Raw genomic sequence first — 17,106 nt, forward strand, 5'->3', positions numbered from 1 at the left:
GCAAAAAGGCTGTGCTTCAAAGATTATGTCCTGTTCTTCAATCACCACCATTTTTACACCTATTCCATCTAACACCTCTTCAAAACTCAGGAACGCCACATGTTTCAGTTGAGTCTGAATACACAAATTATTTCACCAGATTTTTCAGGATGCAGATCTCAAAATGTAATTGTCAAAGGGAAACTGTGATTAAGTGGTTTTGTTTCCAGTGGGGATCAGTTCTTGGCCCCATGCTATTTAACATTTTTATCAATGACCTGAAAGAAAACAAAATCATCACTGCTAAAGTTTGCAGATGACACAAAAATTGGGGAGTGGTAAATAATGAAGAGGACAGGTCAGTGATACAGAGTGATCTGGATCGCTAGATAAACTGTGCATAAGCGAACAACACAGGTTTTAATATGGCTAAACGTAAATGTATACATCTAGGAACAAAGAATGTAGGTTACACTTACTTAATGGGACACTATCATAGGAAGCAGTGGCCCTGAAAAAGGCTTGAGTGTTCCAGCTGAACATGAGCTTCCAATGTGATGCTGTGGCCAAAAGAGCTAATGCGATCCTGAGATGCATAAACAGGAATCTTGAGTAGGAGTAGAGAGGTTCTTTTACCTCTATATTTGGCACTGGTGCCACAGCTGCTAGAATACTGTGTCCAGTTCTGATGCCCACAATTCAAGAAAGATGTTGATAAATTGGAGAGGGTTCACAGAAGAGCCACAAAAATGATTCAAGGAATAGAAAACATGGCTTATAGCAGGGGTGGGCAAACTCTTTGGCCCAAGGGCCACATCTGGGTATGGAAATTGTATGGTGGGCCATGAATGCTCACAAAATTGGGAGTTGAGGTGCGGGAGGGGGTGACGGCTCTGGGGTGGGGATGATGGGCTTGGGGTGGAGGAGGGTGCTCCGGAGGGCAGGGGGAGGGAGATCAGGGCTGGGGCATGGGCACAGAAGGAGGTCAAGGGAGCAAGCTCTGGGCAGCATTTACCTCAAGCAGCTCCCAGAAGCAGCGGCATGTCCCCCCTCCAGCTCCGAAGCAGAGGTGTGTCCAGGCAGCTCTGCGCGCTGCCCCGTCCGCAGGCACCACCCCCCACAGCTTGTGGAAGCAGCAGCATTTCCCCCCTCCGGCTCCTACATGGAGCTGGCCAGGCAGCTGTGTGTGCTGCCCCAGCTGCAGGCACCACCCCTGCAGTTCCCATTGGCCACGGTTCCAGGCCAATGGGAGCTGCAGGGACAGCACTTAGGGCAGGGACAGCATGCAAAGCCCCCTGGCTGCCCCCTTGCATAGAAGCTGGAGGGGGGACATGCTGCTGCTTCCGGGAGCCATGTGGAGCCACGGCATGCGCAGAGCGGGGCAAGTTCCCAATCCTGCTCTGCAGCTGGAGCACCGGAGCAGGGCAAGCCCCAGAGCTCGCTTCCCAGTGGGAGTTCAAGGGCCAAATTAAAACGTCTGACAGGTCGGACATGGCCCATGGGCTGTAGTTTGCCCACCCCTGGCTTATAGTGATAAACTAAATATAATGAGCTCTTTGAATCTAACAAAGAGTAGGTGGTTAAGGGGTGACTTGATTACAGCCTACAAGTACCTACACGACAAACAAATATTTAGTAATGGGTTCTTCAATCTAGCAGAGTAAGGTATAACATGATCCACTGGATGGAAGTTGAAGCTAGACAAATTCAGACTGGAAATAAGGTGTACATTTTTAATGGCTAGAATAATTAACCATTAGAAAAATTTACAAAGGATAGTAGTGGATTTTCTATCACTGACAATTTTTCAATCGAGATTAGATGTTTTTCTAAAATATATGCTCTAGGATTTATCTGGGGGAAGTTCTACGGCCTGTGTTATACAAGAGGTCAAGCTAGATGTTCACAATGGTTCTTTCTGCCCTTGGAATCTATGACTCTGAATAAGGGAACTCCCCATAGACTTGTTGCAAAAGATAACTGTGAAGTGCCTCTGTTCTACAGAAGATGCAAGAATATGCTAGCAATAGACTTCCGTGTTTTCTCCACTTCTTACTTTTCCTCTCATTGCCAAGGTGCTGACAGAGAGACAATTGGACAAGGTAAAATGGATTCTTATAGCTCCAGAAAAACCTACTGACTCTAGGCTTGGCCTCGTCTTCAAAACCCTCTGTTGCAGGGCCCACTCCACCATCATCATCTACAGCCATAGCTTGGGATGAATTAAGTCTGAAGGTCAAAAGCTGTCTGACTGATGTCCTTCCCAAATCTCCAACACAAGTAACTACTGACCAGCACAACTGAGCCTGCCCTTTATGACATGCTTATAGGAATATTTCCTCTGAGTTACAAATATCTTATTTTCTTATCTTCAATGCAGCCTATCATAAAATCAGTCTCTTAGTACTTCAGAGAGACAGATCCTCCATTTAATGCTATGGTGGGATGTAACAAATGTTTCCAGGTGGTAGCTCGTCCTTAATAAGGCATGTTCTAAAAGTAATTGAGCAAATAAAAACTCTAATTCTGCAAAGATCACTCCATTTTGGTAGTGAAGTCTGGTGCTCAAAATACTCTGCTACTTTTCTTTAGAAACTACGGTGACTATTCATTTGAACTTTCTTTCATTTTAGGTGGCATTTTTAGGAGCCATTTCTTCAACCAGAAGGCAAGGACAAATTGCAGCTTTTATTGCAGAGTTTGTTTCATTATCTTTTGCCTTGAACGAGTGGTCTTGAGAACTCTATTCAGCTTAACTTGAAAGAAAAATTCTAGCTTTCACATTGAATCAAGAAATTGCCCTCCCTCTCTTCTGCCATAATCCAAAATGTGATAAAGAGAAAGGATCCTGCCCTGGTGCAAGTCCTTCATTTTTACCTGGGAAGAACAAGCACATTCAGATCAAATTGTTTTCTTTTTCTATGTTTTGGAGCACCAAAAAGGCAAAGCATAACACCAGTTTCTCAATGGAGTCATTCAGCTTCCCCTGAATCACACTTCCAAGAGGGGTTCCATTTGTTACCCAAAAGGGACGGGACTTTCTGGCCACAAAAGAAAGTAGCTTCTGTAAGAGCCTCTTATCCCTGTAAACAGATTTCTTCAATTTGAACTCCACTCAAAGCAGTCACCTAGAAGTCCATCTTCTCTAGAAGACATTATTGGGTGGATTTCTGTGCACTGGCTGACTCAAGACTTTTGAGTTTTCACTCAAGACTTTCTAAGACTAAATTTAGTATATGAAAAAAAACAACAGAGCAAGGGGGTACGCCTTTCTCCTCTCAGATGCAGCCCATTGGTACTACTGTTGCCCATCAGTACAGTATGTATTACTGGAACTACCTTACAACAAAAAAAGACATTCTTCCCGATCATTAAAAGGAATTTGTTTCTGAGCAGCTACGATCATCTACATACTCACTACAATTCTTTCAAAAAATTTCATTTTAATGATATACAGCAGATGGATAAAAAAAAAATCCACAACCTTAGAGATTTAACTAGAAACTTTCAGGGAAAGCTCATCTGGCAAGCACACAAAACAATGGGGTCTTGCTGTGTACTGGCTATACATTCCCTTGCCTTTTTCCTCCCCACTTGGAGTTCACTGAAAAGGTCTTAGACCAAAGATGTCTTACTGTATAAAAAAAAAATAATTTCAAATGGTTTGTTCAGTTAATGCTCACAATTAGTCATTAGGAATCTCTTACTTTATACAAAACAAAACTTAAGGCAGTGATGTCAGAACAGAGTTTACCTGTGATAAGAGCGTCAGGTCTTGACTGTTCTTTTCTCCATGCTGGCACAAACACTGTAACATCTTTGTGGCGTCTTTCCAAAAACCAGTCTACTGCCAATTTTATTCCTCTACAAGAAAATACTTCTTTGTTCCCATGGCTGAAACAGACATCACAGAAACACTTAATTTCCTGTTTTACAACCATTACTTTCCATGTGATCATGAATCAAGCAGAGCACAGCAAACACAGCTGATTATTCTTAATAATGTTATTAACTTAATCCAGGATTTCTATTGGCAAATTTGGGGTCAATCTGAATTCCCTTCCCAATAGTGCCTCTTCCCCCTTCAAAGGGGGAAAACAACCAAAAAGAGGAGGTAGAGGAAGATAGAAGTAAAGAGCTGCTGTTAAACCAAATGAGTGTTTGTTATGCAGTATTGTTGATATATGGTATTTATAATGCACACATTTATTTAAAGGGAGAGATAGAGTTATTTCAAATGTATATGAAAAAAAGACAGTACACAAAGTTTTAAAAAGATTTTATTTCTGTTTTTACACACTTTTCATTTGTACTGTTTTAAAGTACATTTCCAGCCCCCTAAAATATTGTACTGTTTACCCACACAGAGTCATTTTGGGGAAGTTTAGGAAATAATGCAGGGAGGGAGGTGGTGGCAGAACACTGGCAGGAACAAGGGAAAAGGGAGTACAGGTTGAAAAAGTCTGTTTAGAGCGATGACGTGGCTTTTGGTCTCCCTTGTTACACAGGCTCTCCCACTGGTTGTCGTAGAGTGAACTGAGGAGCTAGTGTCTCAAGATTCCCAAGATGAAGTATTGAGCCGCATCAAACCACGTCCCTACATTAGGGTTGCCAACCCTCTAGGATTGCCCTGGAGTCTCCAGGAATTAAAGATTAATCTTTAAGTAAAGATTATGTCATGTGATGAAACTGCCAAGAGTACGTCCAACACTTTGGCAACACTAACCTACATATGGGCAAAACAGGGACAGGGTGTAATCCATGCTAGTGTGTGTGGGGTTTCATTGTAAAGAATTATGGCCACAATCAGACAAATACAACTGTTATCAACAGAGACCTGATCTGGGACTTTCAACACCAAAAGAAAAAAAAGCCCCATTTGATTTATTATTGCCAGGGCCAGCCCCTAGAGACAGACAGGATCACACACTAAACCAGTGTATAACAGTCATTTTTGTGTATTTGAGTGTAATAATAATGCTCTTGTTGATTCTCATGTATCCTCATTACAAATTCTGAGGGGCGGATCCTCTAAATACCTCTTCCCTACTTTTAGAGCTTCATTAGTACTCGTCTGGAACTCTGGACTTAAGTCTGATTATGTAACTTGACGTCCCTTATAGCTTTGGGTACTGCAGTCTATGAAACAATGAGCATACTGCCATTGTGACATGCACAATATGCCAGTATAACAGCTTTTTAAATAAGAAATACTGTAGCTTACACTTATTCTTGATTCTAATTGGCCGAAAGAGAATAATGTGGCTTATTAAAGTTCTTTACAACTCCCCAGAAATGGTAAGCAGATTAATATGCATAAAGGTGAAGATACCGTGATTTAAAGAGAAACACAAAGCAAAAAGCCAACAGTATGTCCAGTCATCCCACCTTCCACTAAGATGCGGTCAGATTTCACATGTTCAGGATGGGTGGGCCTAGTCCATACTTGGATGGGAGACAAATGAAGTTTTATGGCCTAGGACACAGAACACTGGACTTGGAGTCAGGACTTCAGGACCCAGGAATAGTACCCAGGTTTGCTGGGTGACTTTAGGCAAGTCACTTCCCCAGTTTCTGTGCCTCAGTTTCCACATCTGTAAAATGGGGATAATGATACTGAGATCTTTTGTAAAGCATGATATAAAAGCTAGACATCATCATGATGTGTAGTCATTAAAGATCCTATAGCACTTTTCAAAAAGAGTTGTGTGTATGTTCCAGCAACCAGCCCAAATTCCTGGTGGTAACCCCAAACTGACCCTTTTTTCCAACTGGATAAAGGTATTTTTCACTTCCTACAGTATACAGTTGTGTAATATTGTCATGCTCTGTTAAAGAGCTTTTATGTTTCACATCAGAAATGGCTTCATTTCTCAGATTCACAGGATGAAATACTGGCCTCACTGAAGGCAATGGGAGTTTTGCTATTGATTTCAATGAGGCCAGGATTTCTCCCATATATTTTAAGGCCAGAAGACCATCCATTAGGACTATCTTTGACTTCCTGAATAACACGCCATAGAATTTCTGTTGTGGGTCAGAAGAGTTTGATATTATGAATTTATATATAAAGTACAGGTTCTGGAATGGTGGCCACAGTACACCAATTTTAGATGCTCTGCTGACTACACAGGAGATCATAACTCACTCGAGGTTTCAGCTTTCATAGCTCTCCCTCAGAAGTTTGGCCAACACTATTATTATATAGGTAATACTTATCCAACAGGAATTCATAAGATGATTGACTACAATATTTGTGAGGAAAATATCAGTGTGACTAAAATGTGTAGTGCTCTTGAATACTGCTGTCATGTGCAGCTTTGCCTCTGCTTTTGGCTGTGTGCTTCCGTTAGCTGTATTTCATGTAGGTGAGAGGACAGGAGATAGAAAATTTTATTTTTCTGCTGCCTGCTTGTCAATATTTGGAAAGTAAAGTAGTGCTTGTATTTCTGTGTCAGGGAAGATGATTTTTCAAGTCTAGAAATCTATTCAAAGATGAGCAGCAGGCTTTAAAAATGTAAACGAAGGTGCAGACTGGGAGTAGTATTGAAAGACAAAATGTCGGAGCCAGCTGCGGTGTTCTGCTTTGGTTTTGTTTGCTGAACCAACTTGATCTAGTGTACTTAGTGGATTTGAGGAAAAGTGTCTATTTGTCCTTTACACTGTGGGTATGAATGACTCTCTCATATATTTATCCCTCCGGTGTCTTTTTACAATTGCATATACTCATTCAAGTGGTAGGTGGTGTTTTAATTTAAAAAAATAGAAAAGCAATAAGACAGTGATATTTTTCTGAACAAAAACTCTCTGAAGTGTTACCTATGGACTAGCACAGTTAAAGAGCTTGTGAGAATATGTGATGAGAACATTTTCACATTACTTTCTTAGCCCTCAGGCTAAAATTTAAATAGCGGCTACATATTTTAACTACGACACTAAATCTACAAATTGTCAAAAATACACCTCTACCCAGATATAATGCTGTCCTCGGGAGCCAAAAAATCTTACCGGGTTATAGGTGAAACTGCGTTATATCGAACTTGCTTTGATCTGCCGGAGCACACAGCCCCGCCCGCCCCAGAGCGCTGCTTCACTGCGTTATATCCGGGTAGAGGTGTAGTTATGGTATACTTCTAAAAAGATGACCATATACAATGAATGCACGACTTCAATGGTGCCATGCTGCAATATTCAGGTAGCCATGAAGGTCCCATATTTTGGAAGTTATATAATATATACACACATACATTTTATAATTGCACTGGGCCTTCTAGCTGATGGCCTGCGAACACTTCTATTGTAAAAAGGTTCTTAGCTAACTGAAATTTGTTGCACACAAACATTTTATTCAGAGATGATTTTTTTTATTTTTTTTAAATCAAACGACAAACCACAAAATGTAAAGAGAACAAAATACTATCTGGAAACTCTTTCCTTCTCCATATTGACTCACTAATTTTTTTCCTTGAACACTGTGTAAGAAATAGTGTGTGTGTGTATATATATTACACACACACACACACACACACACACACACACACACACACACACCAGAAATTGCTGTGCTAGATAAGACCAGTGCCCTTATAGTCCAGTACCTCATTTCTAACAGTAGCTACTACCAGCTGAAGCAGGAGGGTTTCTGTCCCTTCAAAAACTTTATTTACTATAACTACTCTGGGTAAACTTGCTTTTCCTGTATCAGATTTTTTTAATCCTGCTAATTTTTTTATCCAGAATGGTAACTTGTGAGAATGAGTTGAACAGTCTAATTGATAAACGAACATACATTTTTCACACAATGCACAGTTTTGAATTTGCCACATATCCATATATTTTAGTGGAGTTTGCATGGGGGAAGAAACAGTTTCCAGATAATATTTACATAATCATTGTGGAAAAGAACTGCTCTACTATTTTAATATCTTAAATACACACACACAAATCTCACTGTTGTTTGTAAAGCTGAAACCAGTTAGCACACTAGATTGTATGTTTGACATCTGAAAATAGGTATTTCTGTAAGAAAGATATAGTAGCATATAAATAAATGTGTTTGGTAAGTTCACAGGAAGTTTAAATTCAACTGTTTTTCTTTAAATATTTTTTTCCTTCAGGTCACTTGCTGCTACATTTTAATTTTTGATGCACATTTATATTTTTACTAAGTATAAAAATCCATTTTTACTTAAAACAAAGGAGTTTGCTGCGTATGTTCTGGTGCATCAAAAACCTCTCCATAAAAAAAAAAAACACAACAAAACAAAAAACACACCCACTCTGGTATAATACAGTTCTTAAAAACATGGAGGAGGAAAAAACAAAAACAACACAACTTACTAATTCTGCCCTTTTCCCATTTGGCAAAGGAAAAATTTTCCCTATGAACATTCCTGGATTTGGCTCTCCCTTGTTTGCTTCCTTCTGTGTATATAAGCATTTTTCTATATCTCTGGGAACAGCATGTTAGGCTACTGTCCTACAAATACTTACATTAAAAAAAAAAAAAAGTCAATGTATGGTTACATGCTAAATATCGCAAATAGCCAGGGGACCCACAGTTGTACGACACATAAAGGAGGCTTTTAGGGCATTATTCTTTTTAGGACCAGAAAAATTTCAGAGATGTCCTAGAATGTGTTATGCTAGGTGCACCCACATGTCTGTCATAGAGCCTCACTGAAGCATGTGATAACAGGCATATACAATTTTAAAATATATGTCAGTTGGTATTTTATTTTTAAATATCCTTTGGAATCTCTCTTAAAAAAAAAAATCAAACTTCGCAAACTGGCATATTTTAAAACACCACTTACATAAGCTCACTCCATACTCCAGAGAGGGTTCTGTCACCAGCACAGAGCACACTGGGACATCTCTTGAAGCAAGAACCATCCATCTACAACTTGGAGAGTTCTAAAAGGATTTAAAGAGAAGTTTCACCCGTAACTTGCTATTAGTGAGATCCTACCCATGTGAACAGTTCTTGCTGGGAAAATAGTACTGCATATTCCTGGAAGTGGACTCAAGATAGTGAAAGACAGCTGGGTACATAGGAATTGCCACATTTGGCCAATGGATAACTGTCATTGAAAGATAAATATCACGACTACCTTAGCACAAACTCACCAAGCAAGGACAGCCAAGCCACAGAGCTTGAGGAACTTTGCTGACGTTTGATAGAAATACGCACTTGGAAAGTTAGATGGAAATTACATCTAGCTCAAATGAGTGAAGCCAAAATTTTGGTTAACGGCAGGTCACCACAGTTATATGGAAGCTTAAATAAAATGTTATGCTGTTATACATTACTTTTTGTTCTGTTCAACCATGGTTACTTGAGAGTCTAGCATCTGTCAAATGTGGTTCTTTTTGTTGCTCTAACTTGTTTTGCTTAAGAAGATAGGAGGAGGTAATGTGATTGAGAATATTTTAAAAAGCCAAAGCTGGGAACTGAAGGAAGAAAATATAGTGTCTAATAGCTCACTGAAGTCCCAGAAGTGATGTTGGTGGCAAATATACCACAGGCTATTTGGTTATTCTGTGTTTGAGTTTGTGTTATTCTCAGAGGAAGATTTCAGTGAAGCTCTGAAGTTATCTTTTTCAGCACAAATGAGCATTTTAAGTGTGGAACTGCTTAACAGAAAAACATCTTTGTAAAATCTGAAATTCTATTAAAGAAACAAGCAAAAACATTCACTTAAGCAATTTCAGACTATAAAATGGGACAAAAGTGTAGAACTAGCAACATGTAGATAAATTATCTTATTTTTTAAAAGTAACTACCTGTGGCTAAGTACTTGTCTTGAATTGTGCTGCTTCTTTTGGCTCTGCAGAAGCACTACATGCAGTGTACAGGTCCTATGCAAACAACAACTATTCATTATTTCTTGGTGATATGCTGCAGAAGACAGGCAGAGCTCTCTCCCCTGCCTCTTTAGGAGCTGAGAGAAGTGTTTGAATGGAGGAAAGGGAAGAGAGCAGAAAAAGCCCAATTTCTGCTCCCACCTCCAACTTCTATGAAAAATGGGCCAGACGTTCTCTCCTCCCCTCTAATCCTGCAACACAGTCCTGTTAAGGTGGAGAAGAGAACCCCCTAAAGCTGCCTCTCCATGAGGCTTGGGAGGAAAGGACGAAGAATCTCTGGAACAGCAAGAAGAGCAAAGATGCACATTGGGCAAGGGGCAGTGTAGCGAGGCGGTGGGATACCCCACAGCCCTGCTGAGGGCCGAACCTCCCCTAATACCAACGTGGGCGGAGCCACCGGGTTCAGCGCCCGCCCCTCAGAGGTCACAGCACCGACCCGGAAGTATAAAAGCCCGCCTGCAGAGCTCAGTGGAGCCCACGCTGGCGGAGAGAGCAGACGTCCTTGGCCGAGCTCCCGCTTGGGAGACAGCCGCAGGCCGCGACCGGCCTGCTGACTTACCAAGCCTACCTCTTGCCCGGTACCCCGAGGAGGACTGGCCAAGCCTGCCCCGTGCCAGCTACCCCGAGGAGGAGCCAAGCCTGCCCCGTGCCGGCTACCCTGAGGAGGAACCAAGTCTGCCTCTTCCCTGCTACCCCGAGGAGGAGCCGAGCCTGCCCTTCGCCACCTACCCAGAGGAGCCGATGCTGGTGGAGAGCACCAAGGACAGTAGGACGGCCCAGGTACCATACGAGGGGGAGTGTGGAAGTAGCCCGGGGGCAGCCGACTCCAGTCTGGCTGCTGCACTGCCAGAGCCGATGTCAGTGTGTTGCGGCCAGGATCCCCACTGACTGCAGTGAGTTTCCGCCGCTGCTAAGGCCCCGGGCTGGGACGCAGTGGAGTGGGAGGGCCTGCGTCCCCCCTGCCACCCACTCCTTGGGTGGCAGACTCCCCCTTTTCCCCTGGCCTAGAGAGCCTAGGCTGCTATAAACCCTGACCCAGCCCCTGCTTAAGGGCCTGGGTGTCTGACTGACTATTTGATTACTGCCCCACCCTGACCTAGGGCCTGGGCTGCTGTAGACATTGCCTCAGCCTCCGTGTAGCAAGGCGGTGGGATACCCCACAGCCCTATTGAGGGCTGAACCCCGGCCGAGACTACTACAGGCAGATAGGGGGCTGGGAGGTGCAGAATTGTTGTGGAGTTGATGTGGGGCTGAGGGTGCAGAGTTAATGTGTATGCTGAGTCACAAAATTGATAGGGGGTGTCAATCATATTTCTGATTATAAATTGGCAACACTCATTTTCACATGCATATTGGGATTGAGCAGAGAGTTAGAAAATTACCAGAAAACAGAAAAAACATCTCATTGTTTAATTAAAAAATAAAATCTTGTGAGTTGGGGCCAGACTCAATTTTTTAACTTTTGCAGTTGGCAATATTGCAGTAGTATAATTTTTAGAAATAAATATTTAAAATATAAACAACTATCATTAGATTAACACATTTTGTTTTTCAAGGGATAGGTCAAATATTAGCCTCAATTATCTGTCAATGCATTTATTTATTTATAAAAAGGCATTTTAGGATTGTTTTAGACTTTTTGATATTGTGAGAAGTATGGAATACTCGTTTCTTACAGAGATACTCCAATTTGAATTTTTTAAAGGATATAGAACAGGGATTGATTAAAAGATGTAGGCACATTGGGGAGAGTGACAATCAACCAATTTGCAAATCATATTGTAAGAGAATATTGACACAGGTTTTGGTAGCGCTATTCAGTAATTGAGAAATGTTTGTTTTATTCTGTGGGCAAAGCGTACGGATGTGTGTAATACAAAATAGTAATATAATCATCTACATGTAAATAACACCTCACAGTATGCAATATCAGTTTTATATAGCACTTTGAAAGGACCATGTGTATCATTGCTTAGATACAGCAGGATTGAACCACAAGTGCCATAGAAGCCTTTTATTTACTATAATATCTTTTGCCATTTGAGGATTTTGGCACTTACAGTTAGTTTGTATAGATGTACAGCAGACAGAGAGGGCAGCAACAATCTCAAAGGAATTTAAAATATCCATTCTTGGTAGCTGCCGGACTTGCTTTTTACAAGTTTTACAATTTAAACAAAGAAAAATCGAACCTGTAAGAACATTCCAATGACAGTTTCCCACATGTTAGGTGTAACTGCTTATGGTCAACTTCTCTCTTACACCAAGTAACTAAAATCAATGGCAATATGAAAGCTAAGAGAATTAAAAAAAAAAAAAAAAACCCTGAGGAGGCCCAGTAAATGTTCTATGAGCATTCATTAGGTAGTACTAAACTACAAACCACCAACTCACCAGGCAGCAGCCTCTCTGCCAGGTACCAAAGAAAAGTTTTAACAAACCAATTCACTACTTCGGCCAATATCTGAAGATAATACAAGAGGACCAACTCATCTGCTGTCTTCAGGACAAACTTTAGAGGACAAACTACCGGAGAAGCCATGTCAAAATATCAGTTAGATGGATTGAAGGCATCAACATTATTTAAACCATCAAGGTCTCTCCGTGTCTCTAGTGATTTGTTAGTCCAGAACCTATCCACAGTGTATTTTCCCTAATACACCTATTAGATCTCTCAGATAAATTAGTATCAGAGGGGTAGCCGTGTTAGTCTGAATCTGTAAAAAGCAACAGAGGGTCCTGTGGCACCTTTAAGACTAACAGAAGTATTGGGAGCATAAGCTTTCGTGGGTAAGAACCTCACTTCTCCATTACTTGCACCTGAAGATTTCCATTACTTGCACCTGAAGAAGTGAGGTTCTTACCCACGAAAGCTTATGCTCCCAATACTTCTGTTAGTCTTAAAGGTGCCACAGGACCCTCTGTCGCTTTTTACAGATAAATTAGCACTTTCTATTTAGGTTTATTCTGTTCCACCATTGTAGTAGCTAAATGCTATCATATCGAGTGACTATCTCTTCTTGCCTGTGGACACAAGAGTACAGAAACAAAACCAGACCATTCCTGGAGAAGCGTGTGTGTGTGTGTGTGTGTCGGGGGGGGGGGGGGGGGGGGGTTTATGCAAGATGAGAAAGAGGATGCCTCCCCAGATCTTTCATTCCCAGTCAGGAATTATGCACAATATTTTTCAGGAATACAGTCATTGTTTCCTGCTAGCTATTCAAAAATAGGCAAGAAGTATCATGGCTCCTTAACATCAATCAACTAGGTGTAATGAGGAGTGGGGAAAGCATGCACTGCAATGATAGTTGAACAGCCAATTAAGCATATGCAGATACTCACCACTCATTCATGCACATCACATCACTGAAACATCTAGATCACCGGTGCTCAAACATCTCCGATAGTGCCCCCCGCTTACCAGGAATGCAATCTGTCCACACCCCCACTCCATTACTGCACAGGTAGCTCAGCAGAGGATCTTGGGCTAAAGGCAAAGCTGGTGGCAGAACTGGGGATGGGGGCAGAGAGGGAATGAGGACAGAGCTGGCCTGGGGTTGGAGCAAGGGCTGGAGCAGAGCTATGGCTGGAGCCAGGGGCTGGGAGAGGGGCCAGGCAGCAGACAGAGTGGGACTGGGTGGCACTCCCTCCCTGTCCCCCAAGAGGTGATGCCCCACAGTTTAGGGGCCACTGATCTAGACAGAGGAATTGTGGCAAAGTCATCCAAAATTCTACACTATAAAACAGCCCAGCCTCTCTGCACCTTGTTCAACATACTTCTGGCTGTAAAAACCAGAATCTAGCCCTATAATTATCATGAGTGTCTTTTATATTCTATGAAAACCCACAAAAGATACTGCGAGCTTCTGACTTTTTGGTGCAGCATCTTCCTGCAGAAAAATATTTGTTTTAATCAAATTGGGTTCTATGTAGCACAGCACACATTCAATTTTGACTCATTTTACAGAGGTGGTTAAGGCAACAACTGAACATAGGAAAGTCTGCATGTCAGACTTTATATAGAGTTGAGTGTCTATTAAAAATGGATAGCCAAGTTCTCAGTTGCTTCCAAGGGGTGTCTGGTGTAACACGTAGGGAAGTGAGGCTTATAAAAAGTGTGCCAGTATTGCTCCCCTCAAACAGCTTTAGTGCTGGGTCAGTAATCAGGTCCAGATTAGAGATGCTGCTCCTGGCACCTAGGGGCCATTTGGGTTCCAGAAATTGCTGCTAGGGAAACCCAGGGCACTGCGATCCCTTAACCAATGTCCCCTTTTCCCCCCAGTCAAGCCCCATCTAAGAATTCCTGTACACAGAGGTAATCCTTAACATTGGTTCAACCATTTTTATGGCATCTTTGCATCAACAGATTAGCACAAAGCTGTCATAGAGCAGTGGAGGATTTGGCTTTAACAGTTAAAGAACTAAGAAGGAATAAACCAACAATGAGCAAAACTATAATGGCAGTCTTCCAAACCTGTGTATCTGTTTTTGCTAAAAGGAACACCTCTAAACATTTTATAAAAACAGTTCTGTAACCACATAAAATTAAGTTTTACAAAATGTGGATGTATTTCAGAAGTCTCTGGATCACTTTTAGTTAGAGTATTAGGATACTGTCTACTTGTTATGTTAACTTGAACATATTCAGTATTTACAATCAGGCTCTTTTATAGTAAGAGACAGCTAAAAAACAAGACACAGCATATCACATGGAAAGAATTAGGAGAAAACTAAACAGATGTGCAACTTGGCCGAAGAAATTAAAAGGTGAGTGGATAGGAAATACTAGCATTCAGAGTTTGGAAAGAAGGTAGCAACCTGCATTTATGGGTTAATTGCTTTTACTTAAATCTACTGAAATTATCCAGTTGCTAGAGTTATCTATACTTAAATTACATTTGACAATACTCTGTTTACCATGTAATTACGATCATGAACTAAATAAACTCAGATGCCCCAAGCCCTGAAGTTTCTTATATAAAGTTTTACTACTAAGATAACAAGAAGTATCCACAAATTATTACTATGCTGAAATGGCTTTTCCTTCTAAATACTATGGTAGGATTTGCTAGTATAAATCCCTGTGCTCCAATTAGCTACCAAACAATTTCCTATCCATACGCCCACATAAAGTATGGTCACCTTGATTTCTGACGTTGCTCATCCCAGTATCTTCAATACTTCCCTCCTCCACCCTTCCTTGACCTAAGGAAGGCCAGCTCCTTCCTACACACAACTAAGGCCTGGTCTACACTGGGGGAGCGGGTGGGGGGGGGGGGGAGGAGAAAATCGATCTAAGTCACGCAACTTCAGCTACGTGAATAATGTAGCTGAAGTTGACGTACTTCGATCTACTTACTGTGGTGTCTTCACTACAATAAGTCGACTGCTGACATTCTCCCGTCGACTCCTCCTGTGCCTCTTGCCCTGGTGGAGTGCCGGAGTCAATGGGAGAGCGCTTGGCGGTTGATTTATCGCATCTAGACTAGACGCGATAAATCGACCGCCGCTGGATCAATCGCTGACCATCGATCCAGCGGGTAATATAGACAAGCCCCAGGAGTATTTCCTTATCTACAGTTACAGGTGAAGATGGGTGTGTGATGTGTGCAGATATGTTCTTCTGTGGGCATGTCATTGAAATTCTGAAGACTGCAGTCTCAGGAATTGCTGTAACATCTAGTCCAGTATCCTATCTCTGACAGTGGCCAGTACCAGCTATTTCAGAGGAAAGATGCCTCATTGTGGAATAAACCTACCCAATAGGATAATTTTTTTACTAAGCCAATCCATTAGAGTTTGATTTATGACTTGAAGCGTGAGGGGTTATACCCCAGCTATTTTACCTTATCATAGGTAACTTTGGATGGTGCAACTATTCATAGAAATGGTGCCTGCTAAACAGTTGGCTTCAGTGATACCTAGTGGCATTGAGTAAAAGAATTTTCTTTGATCAGGTTTGAATTTACTGTCTTTCACTGGATGTTTCCTTGTTCTTGTATTATGTTGTTGCCCATAAACCTAGTTTTGTTAGGTCCCTCTTAAGTTCCTCACAGGTTTCTCTGATTTCAAGAGATGATAGTAATTTCATGTCATTTATCAAACGTGCCCCCTCATTGTTCACTTTTCCAGATCTATAATTAATATTGATCAAAGTGGAGAGAATTTAATAATAGCCAAAGTAGAGAGATCTGCATAATTAATGTATAGTTGCAATTACTGATAATGCACTCTGACTGGCTAATGGCCCTTTGAATACAGGGGTTTGCATATTGCATTGATGAAAAATAAGCATACTGTGATTATGCAAATGAGAACCAATGTACTGTTATAGATGTGTAATCATACAGCACATCAGTGCTCTAACTGCGCAAGATAATGCAATTTCCATATAATAGGTAACGTAATGTATCAGTAAATCAATGCCTCGTTGCCACATACCTCATTGCCACATTGCTGCCATCAATAACTATTGGCCTCAGGTTATCTCCATCTTCAGTCACATCCTCCTGAAATGGAGACTCAGACCTCTGAGACTCTATGGAAGATGCTTCACGCATTATGTTAGTGTTAACATTATTTACAGGCTGGTCAGTCTCAGTTTTATTTCCAAGTTTGACAAGTTCTCCCAAAATATCATTGATTAAAGCATCAGTGCCAAGCTTATTTAGCACAAGTTGAACCTGTTCTTCAGAGTAACCTAACTTAAGTGCAAACTCCAGTTTGGTTTGATATTCCTTCACCACATCAGGGGGCTTCTTTACTTCCTTAGATACTATCTGGGCCTCCTCTATCTTAAGGTCTTGTAAGATTTCGTTACGTTTTCGTACATGAGGCTGTAAGCAGGGAGACCTGCACAGTTGTCGGTGAGTCTTAGGTAGCAGATGTGATTCTGCTGTAATGTTATTCAGTCTCTCTGACTCGTTATCAGAATTTGTGCTCTCTTCTGAATCACAACTGGAGCTTCCAGTCTCCTCAGATGCCTCCTTATCTGCATCTTCCTTCCTAGAGTTAACTTTATCCATTGTTGGTTTCTCCACCATTGACCAAGATCCAACTGCATTTATTTGTGTGTCAGTGCGCTCCACATAAAGATGGCCTAGGTCATGCCCCAGATGATCCTTCAAGCCCATGAAGCTGCTGCATGTACTCGATTCCACTTTGCTGTTTTTCCTGTATTCCTGAATATAAAGTGTCCCGTATTCCTACAGAAGAAATAAAAGTGTTGTAACTAGTTAGCTCTTATTTTGTTTTGGGTTT

The 17,106-nt window shown here is 41.4% G+C and overlaps 1 protein-coding gene across 4 annotated transcripts in view; it reads right to left on the reverse strand.

The window, feature by feature from the left end:
* Window positions 1–17,106, reverse strand: part of ZC3H12C (zinc finger CCCH-type containing 12C) — a 58,140-nt gene that overhangs the window by 12,844 nt on the left and 28,190 nt on the right. For all 4 annotated transcript variants that reach the window (XM_042855098.2, XM_042855101.2, XM_065581450.1 and 1 more), the window contains 2 exons: window positions 16,288–17,051; window positions 3,734–3,873 (listed from right to left, as the gene is read on the reverse strand). In XM_042855098.2, the coding sequence (XP_042711032.1) occupies window positions 3,734–3,873; window positions 16,288–16,979 (832 nt within the window). In that variant the 5' untranslated portion in view covers window positions 16,980–17,051. The remainder of the gene's footprint in view (window positions 1–3,733; window positions 3,874–16,287; window positions 17,052–17,106) is intronic.

The sequence above is a fragment of the Chrysemys picta genome, chromosome 1 (genome assembly GCF_011386835.1).
Source record: "Chrysemys picta bellii isolate R12L10 chromosome 1, ASM1138683v2, whole genome shotgun sequence".
Lineage (NCBI taxonomy): Eukaryota > Metazoa > Chordata > Testudines > Emydidae > Chrysemys > Chrysemys picta.